At 35.8% G+C, this 9,229-nt stretch overlaps 1 protein-coding gene across 1 annotated transcript in view; it reads left to right on the top strand.

Annotated features, from left to right (window-relative positions):
• Positions 1-3,539, top strand: part of LOC107552247 (tyrosine-protein kinase RYK-like) — an 80,571-nt gene extending 77,032 nt beyond the window's left edge. The window contains exons 15-16 of the mRNA XM_016234104.1: positions 1,334-1,470; positions 2,209-3,539. Of these exons, the coding sequence (XP_016089590.1) occupies positions 1,334-1,470; positions 2,209-2,320 (249 nt within the window). The 3' untranslated portion in view covers positions 2,321-3,539. The remainder of the gene's footprint in view (positions 1-1,333; positions 1,471-2,208) is intronic.
• Positions 3,540-9,229: the final 5,690 nt, after the last annotated feature.

Below are 9,229 nucleotides of genomic sequence, written 5' to 3'. Positions count from 1 at the left end.
CGCTCTCTGTCTGTCTCTCTCTCTCTCTCTCTCTCTCTCTCTCTCTCTCTCTCTCTCTCTCTGCGTGTGCGCGCGGCAGCGGCTGAACCTGTTTTTATACAGTCTATGGGCTGAATGCACAGAAAAAAGCACGCAAGTTAAAACTGCTTGAATGTGTAAACAGGCAAGACAAAACATGTGCAAATGATAAACTTTCATTCTATGATGGTTAAACACATGCGTGCCGAACCGTGGGGCCTGGTCCGTACGGATCATCTACGATCCGTTGCACCCCTACTGTTTAGCATTTTCTAGCACATCTCACTGGAGGGCAGACATACAGAACTGTTTATAAAGTCACCCTATTGCACTGAAAGTAATGCAGCTTTTTATAGTCCTGTTGCTTTATATATCCAAGATTATTGACTGACATCTAATCAACTTGATTGACTTGAACTTTATTTCTAACAAGAGCTGTAATTACATTAATTTGCACTTCAGTTTTTTTCATAGTTAGCGATGTAGAACAAACATCTTTATGCATGTTAAATGGGCATGGCTGCTTATTTTTTTTTAGGTTTGAAGCGTCTTAAATGTCTCTGTGAACAAGCCGTGATTGTGTCCAAAATCAATGGAATGAATCCACATTTCCTTCTTTTGTGTTACTGGAATGCTTTGTTTTCAGAATCCTTCCAATGGCCCTAAAATGGCTTAAAGGGGACCTCAAGGGGTTTTATAATCATAAATATAATTTTATATTAAAATACTTGTATAAATGTAAAATCAATCACTTAAATTTATACATATTATATTTATTCTTATTTGGTCATGCATACCTGGATTTTGACTCCCATCATCTTTGAAAGTCTCCAAAAAATTTCACAAATGTCCTATATGAAGATTCTTATAGGAATATCTTTCTGCATTGAGATACTGATCTGTAAACACTACAGGTGCATCTCAATAAATTAGAATGTCGTGGAAAAGTTATTAAATCGTGTATTAAATAAATTCAGTGCACACAAACTGAAGTAGTTTAAGTATTTGGTTCTTTTAATTGGGATGATTTTGGCTCACATTTCACAAAAACCCACCAATTCACAACAAATTAGAATACTTCATAAGACCAATAAAAAAAACATTTTTAGTGAATTGTTGGCCTTCTGGAAAGTATGTTCATTTACTGTACATGTACTCAATACTTGGTTGGACCTCCTTTTGCATGAGTTTACTAAATACTGTCCGGCTCAAGTGATCTCGTCACTTGTTGAAGGGAGGAATCATCTTTCAACTTTTTTCAGTCGTTGTGCATCACTCAGCCTGGTCTGAGCTCTTGTGTGTTGTTTCCCTACAGTGGGCTTTCGGGGTTTCTCTGTGGGAGCTGATGACCTTGGGACAGACTCCTTATGTTGACATTGACCCCTTCGAGATGGCTGCCTATCTGAAAGACGGCTACAGAATAGCACAACCCATCAACTGCCCCGATGAACTGTGAGTTTGGTTCAAACCTTTAACTTCTGTATTTTAATCATGTTCATATAATTCTTTATTCAAAATAACTTGCTTTTCATGTACAGAGTTAATATTGCAAAATAAATCAACTCTGGTGAACTTGTGTTACTGAGTGACTGGCAAAGCTCCCGAAGTATCAGTAACAACGGCTTTCTTAAATCTTGATTATCTTGTGACGGAGCCAACTGAACCTTTAGAAAATGAAATGGGACAGTTTGATCCAAATACAAGTTACAGATGCTGGCTGTCTGCACAATCTGAACCTTATCGGCATCCTGCAATAGCTAGGGAACAGGAGCCGTGGTGACCAGTCCAGCCAGGATTTACAAAGCAACGAGGGATGTTGATCATGTCAGTGACCCAAACACAGCAAGATTTATATTCTTACACGCACTCGCCGGAACACAGTTTAGAGAATGCAGGAAGAGCTAATCAGCATTGGATCATAACTTAGCACTTTTTCCCATCAGAGAATAAGTGATGAATACGTGTTCTGCGGTTTGCCTTGTGTGTTGGAAAGCCTGAATAGAAACTGAGTGATAAGGTGATCTCAACTTTCACTCAAGCCCTTTTCGAACGCTGCTGTCAAATGTAATCAAGACCAAGAAGTCTTGACAGACAAGATTTTGCTTTGATAAATCTCCTTTGGCTTCATCAGTCACTGATGATCTAATAAAAGTAGATGTTTTGTTTATGTGAAGATGTTCTCTGTTTCAGATTTGCAGTGATGGCGTGTTGCTGGGCCTTGGATCCGGAGGAGAGACCAAAATTCCAACAGCTCGTCCAGTGCCTCACTGAGTTCCACGTAGCGTTAGGGGCCTACGTCTAAACTCGCTCAAACCGGCCGAGTTGTTGAACAGCACTATTGCAGAGAGTGAAGGTTAATGCAGTGCCTTACTTTATAAAAAAAAAAAAAAATAGCCATTTTGTAAAGTGCTTTTATTTCATGCAATATGAAATGTGGCTTTATTTGGAAGATGTAGATGTTGGAGGTCAGGATCTTTTGTATATCACAGCTGCGTGAATATCAAGGGCTATTTCTGATTCTCAAGAATATCATCCACACTTGTTTGGAATGCTGGTATTAGAGTGTCCACATGAAGCTGCTGATCTCTTTGTTTCACGAAGAAGCTTTTTTTTTATAATAGGAATGCCAAGAAACTGACCTAAAAGTCAGGACATTTCCTTTTGGACATTTTAAATATTGCGCAGAGTAATCTGTACATATATTTTCAAAGACTTCAGTGAGAAGAGCTTCATCTCATTAGGTCTCACTGCATTAGTTTGTGCCTTTATTTGATCTAAAAAGACAGTTTGGTGAGAAAACAGGTCTCCACTGCAGAACAAAACGCCTCATCCTGGGCACAGCAGTTTTCTTTTTTCTTTTTGGGACTAAAGATGGTGGAGCCCTACAGCTGACCATAAGCTGAAGCAACATGTTGGGATCCTGCAAGTCAATCTGGACTTTGGTACAGGGTTTTTTCAGATTCCTAAAGTTTTTGATGTTTGACTGTTCTGTGTCAGAACAATGCCTTCCTTGTATGTTTAAATCTGTATGAATACATGGACAACAAAAGAAACATGAGTCATTGTGAATATTTGAAGTGTACGGCCTAGACACCATTTTCAAATTCGTTGTTCCCAATCTATAGGCTCTTCTTTCTCTTCTTGTGATCACTGCATGTTGACTTTTTTAAAGGGTTTTGTGTAAACTGAATTCATACCTATCAATTAAATGAGGCCTTTAAATAAAATGGGATCTCAGTTTTAGTGTTGCTGTTTGTTGCTTTAATGCATGATTTGGTCCGGAGAATGGTTTTATCCCATATACAAACTTTTTCACCCCCTCTTCATTCTTGATACAATAGGAGCATCTATTTTTAGTGATCAAAGCTGTTGTGAACTGTTCTGAATGGAACTATTTTGCAATAGTTTCCGCCTTACTCTGGTGTCATGATAAAAGTGTTGTGCTCTTAATACATAATAACATTGAGAGAGCAGCCAAAAGGCTATTAGTAACTTGTGGGCTGGCCAACTACATATATGTGCAATCTTTATTCACTTTTTTTTTTACTTAACTACTGATTCTATCAGTGGACTATATTTTTCCATATCTGAGAGTTAGCAATTTCAAATGTTTTTTAATGAATGCATTTCTGATGCCATTTTGATATAAAGGAGTATACATCTGTTTTATGCAATGCTGTAATGGAAGGCTGAGTATGTTTCGTGTTGAATTGGAGTAGTGGCTTAGAAAGATTATCACCCTATTCAGAAATATTGTTCTCCTTTCCCTGGTTCTGACATGCTTCATTCTGTATTATATACAGTTTAATCTTTGCTAATGGAAGAAATGTATTCAACAAATGTGTCTTAAACTTATAAGAAGGCATGCACACCTATCTACGTGAAAAACATGCTGAGACAAAAATCACTGACACCATCTGTGACCTGCTCTCTGTGTCCTCCGGATATGAAATGTAGAAATATAAAAGGTTAGATGATGCTTCTTAAGAAAAATTTATGTATCTTGTATAACTGGTTATTCTCATAACCCCTCCTTTCTTTCTTCATGATAAGATTTCGAAAGAAGACAGTGGGGAGCGTTAACCTTTTGTGCAGGTACTAGCTTAAAACAGTTAATCATTTTTTAAAAGCTTGTTGTAAGTAGATGATCACTTGAATACCTATTCTAAAATTTCTGTATTCTCTTTTCTGTGCTGTCAATGTCACTGTACTATTACTTTATGTAGAATTTCATTTTAGTGGAGCTCTTAATGCACTTAAATGGATATTTGGGTAAATGAAAAATCTGTCATCAATTACTCTCCTTTACGTCATTCCAAGACTTTTGTTCATCTTTAAAATCCTGTCTCTCCATTGAAATTCCATTCCCCAAAACGTTCACTCTTCTAAATGTTCATAAAGAGAGCATGCAAGAAATCTAAGTTAAACAAACAGAAACTTTTTACCATATTTGATGTGCTCTCTTAATGCGTGTTGATCAATTATGGGTCACAGAAGAAGAGGGGTTTTCAAACACCAAAAAGAAATGATAAATAAATAAAAGGGTGTAATACAGCTTTACATTTTTGTCCATACATTAGAATGTGTCTTGTTTATTCATTTTTATGACTGTCGTACATTTTTTTTTTTAGCATGATTTACAGAAGACACCTACTAAAATTTCATTTAGTGTAACCTTACATTAAAATACTATTAAAAGACTATTTAAGATTCACAGCTTAGCCCCAAAATATTAATTTAAGTAATAATTAATAGGGCTGGGCGACATGGCCAAAAAAACTAAAATATCACGATAAAACTTTTCATATCGGTCGATATCGATAGCCTAATTATCACAATAAATTTCAAATCTTTATTGTTCTTCCGTAGTAGCATACATTTAGATCACGATAACCAGAGTTAAAACCACACATAGCACCTCAATCCCATGGTAAAAATGCAACTATATGGTTTCTAAGTATTTGTATGAAAAACAGTAGTCTAAATAGCTACATATAGTATAAATGCACAAATGCTATAGCTTCAATCACAAAAAAATACTGCAATTATATTCCATTACTCTTTTAACACATTTAATAGCCTATATGTCTACATTAATAATATAGCCTAATAAAATTTGATATGAACATCCCACATTTCTGCCACAATACTATGGTGCAGCAGCAACTAGTGTTACTAAATCCATGGTAAATGATGGCGATTTGTAGATTGAAAAGCCTTCTGACTGATTATATCACGATAATTATCGTTTTATCGCCCAGCCTAATTAATCATTTTAAAACTTTATTCTTTGTCACTATCCTTAAAACCACTAGGTTTTAACCATTTGTCAGCAAGGAGTTTTTGTACGAAATTGAAAATCATTTAAAGGGGTCATATGATGCGATTTCAATTTTTCCTTTCTCTTTGGAGTGTTACAAGCTCTTGGTGCATAAAGAAGATCTGTAAAGTTGCAAAGACTAAAGTCTCAAATCCAAAGAGATATTCTTTATAAAAGTTAAGAGTCAGCCACACCTACCTAAAACAGCTCGTTCTAACACGCCCCCACATGTCTACGTCACGATGTGGGAAGATTTGCATAACGCCGCCTAAATGTTCACGCAAAGAAAGAAGGCGTAACTTTTATTCTGGCTGTAGTATTGTTGTTGCCGTGTCGTGAAGGCGCTGTGTGTTTCGTTGTGAAAGCGAAACTACTTTGTTTGGTCTTCCAAAAGAGGACGATATCTGCTTCGTCATGCCTGGAGCTGATCCGTGCTGGTTGCTGAGGGAATACATCAACTTAGTGCTGTGGATCGCCAGATCGGCTTTCACCGTGGACGAAGCGGAGTCCAGCCCGGGGTCGTCACGTGGTTGCCGCAAGCCCTCCGAACGCTCCTTCGTCGAATCCGCCGGCCGCGCCGTTCTCAAGACCGCCGCCTCTGCTCACTCTAGGCCACCTTGTGTGACGCTGTGTTTCGTTGTGAAAGCGAAACTACTTTGTTTGGCCTTCCAAAAATGGACACGACTAGAAATCAGTGGTTAAGTTGTATTTACGACACTGTTCCAGAACACTTCAACCCAAATATCCAGATGTGTGCAGCACATTTTATGGAGGACTGTTTACTGATCCTGGGAGAGTAGACTACAATGTCGGCTGTTCTGACTCAGAGACTATAAGTACGTTTTTTTTAATATTTAAAGCGAGTTTTTTGGGCAGTGTAGAGTATGGCTTGTTGTTTGTCATCTCTCCGATCACAATTGCAGACATGGTTTTATGTTTGCGCGGCGCGATGCAACGCATTACATTACACCAAATACACAAAATACTTTTCTTTTTAGCAGCATCATATGACCCCTTTAAAATATAATGCAATTTAGTATGATCACATAGCCTATTCTTTTATATATTTTGTAAGTAAAGGTCAGATTAAGTATGTTGTTTCATTTTTACATAAATATGTCTGTTAAGCTGAATGACCATTGTTTGTTACTTGGTATTGCAATGTTTTTTAGCATTATTCTGTATCAATAAATCTTAATAATCTTAATAGTATTCCTGAGTAAATGACAGCAGAAGCAGATGTTGAAAAATAACAAACATTTCATTCTACTGTTCTGATGCTCCCTGCCATGCTTGCTTAATTTGTCACTTTACTTCTGATGTACTTAGGCACAAAAATTACTGCTTGCAGCTATATTTATGAATACTCTGTTTGCCAACAATGACTTAATCAGGATGGGTATTCTGGGTGGAGAGTCCCCTCATTGTCCTCTCTTGAACTTGTGATATTGGGAGGAGAAACACTCTGTCTAGAAACAGTAGTAACTGCAATCAGTGTAACAGTAGTACAGTAATAACTGCAATCCTTTTTTTGGTTTCCTGCTGCTCTAGCTACTGGGTCTTTTTGGTGGTGCCTAGCAACTCTCTGTTTGTGGGCATCTAAAATAATGACACAAATAAATACAAAAATGCATCAAAATATTAATATACAGTTTGTCAGTGCAAACATTCCTGATTCATCTGAAATATAAATTAGATCTAATTTATATCTGTCTATCTATCTTTTATTTATTTATTTTAATGTACAATAAAAGTACCATTTTACAGAATGGATGGCATGTGGTGAAATTGTCTAATATTTAAGAACTATAAACTCACTTTGCAGAAGCACCACAATTCAATCTGTTCATCATTTAAAGTGGTGGTGTCTCTTCAGAAGACTTTAATTAAATTGATTACCTTTACAGTGTTTTATGAACTTTTTGAAGCATGTAACTTTTTTAGGGGAATTTACTTTTAACCAAGGGACAAAAATCTCAGGTTTCATTAAAATGTCTTCACTTGTGTTTCAAAGATGAGCAGAAGTCTTGGGTTCAGAACAACCTGAGGGTGTGCAACTGATGACAGAATGTTTTAATTTTTTCCCTGCAGAACACAAAATAGGATATTTAGAAAAAAGCTAAAGCCTAAACAACATGGACCTCACTGACTTTTTGTTTTATTGTGTTCCACAGAAGAACGTGAGTCATACAGGTTTGGAACAAAGTGTAATTAATAACTTAAATAAATGACACATTTTTAGTTTTTGAGTAAACTATCGCTTGAGAATAACTGTCATATTGGCAGTCTAAGCACTTCTTGGAAACTTGTCAGAAAAGAACAATGTTACAGCAATGTATTTCAATGAGATGTAGCTGTGATGTAACATTTATGGTTTCTTCAGTGAGGTCTCTTGTGTCAAATGTTACTCATTTCCAAGATTTTGTTTCACTTGAATACAGATGGACATATGGAACAACGGAAGACTTGGCCTATTAGGGAAAGGCCAACCGAGAACTCTTAAAGTGACAAACCACTAAAGGTTGATATAAAAAGTAAAATAAAAAAATAAATATATATTTTTCAATATAACTTGCTATACAGAAAATATCTTATCCTCCTGAGACCTTCTGTCCTCAGTAGAGTACATTATATTTTAGTGAATTTCTCTGAGAACTTACATGTCACAGTTTTAAGTCTGGATGTCCCAAAATGCATGTTTATTACGCATTTTGAGAGACACAACAAATGAATAGGGTAAGAAATTATATTTCAATATTTCCTATGAAATTAGATATTATGAAAATCTTGCCAATTAATACTCCCATTATTATACTTATTTTTTTCAAAAATAAAACAAATAAATAGGCCATTTCAAAATATGAATAAATACCATAATAGTTTATAAATAACACTGTCTGTTAAGAAAAGTAACCATTTTTTCCTTATAAACTGTAATATTGTATAAATATTACTGTACTATAATAATGAATTTTTTACAAAGTGTAAAGATTCCCGCTTTAATGTCAAATGTAACGTGTAAAAAGGTGGCTTCGCCCAGTAACCATGTTACCCCAAGAGCACATTAATATGCAAATTAGATACATTGTATATAATGGGAAAACCCTCTTATGGCCATTTTACACACACATAAAACAAAATGGTATATCAAATCATCCTGTTATATCTTTCATAACATAGCTGAGAATCATCTTTATACAAAGTTTGGTCATGAAACCTAAAAATGTATTGATGATTTATTGTTTTTGCCTATTCATGTTCATTCATGTTTTTTTTTTTTTTAATATTGAGTCCTGGTGCCCTCTACAAAGGACATGGCATAACATGAATAAAATATTTTTCAAAAAATATACATTTTTTTAATGCTCTAAACATGAAAAAAAGACTAAATTCACAAAACCTTTATTTCTGGGTCTCAGGAGGATAAGCCTTGTATCAGGTGTTTGTAGGATAGAGTGCAGCAATGGACAGAGACTCACATGGGCTTCGGTCATGATCATCAGCATGACAGAGCAAGCATAACAGTAGGAGTACTGAACTTTGATTTGGTCGTTACACTGGACGTTTCTGTTCATTTAGGCAAAGAGTAGGCCTACAGCATAAAACAGCCAAGCCTAAATTGTGCTGTGCCTGCAATATCCCGATTCAGAAGTTCATTGTGTGTGACTTTTTGTTTGAAAGTGCCATTAAAAACTACTGAAGATTTTCAGCTGTAAAAACAGTGGAGCAAAAATCACTGATGCACAGACCCATAACATAGTTGAGAATCATCTTTATACAAAGTTTGGTCATGAAACCTAAAAATGTATTGATGATTTATTGTTTTTGCCTATTCATGTTCATTCATGGTTTTTTTTTTTTTAATATTGAGTCCTGGTGCCCTCTACAGAG

Source organism: Sinocyclocheilus grahami, unplaced genomic scaffold (assembly GCF_001515645.1).
Source record: "Sinocyclocheilus grahami isolate Dianchi unplaced genomic scaffold, SAMN03320097.WGS_v1.1 scaffold444.1, whole genome shotgun sequence".
NCBI lineage: Eukaryota > Metazoa > Chordata > Actinopteri > Cypriniformes > Cyprinidae > Sinocyclocheilus > Sinocyclocheilus grahami.
The sequence above is the reverse complement of the archived record's forward strand: the minus strand, read 5'-3'. Positions and strand labels throughout refer to the sequence as shown.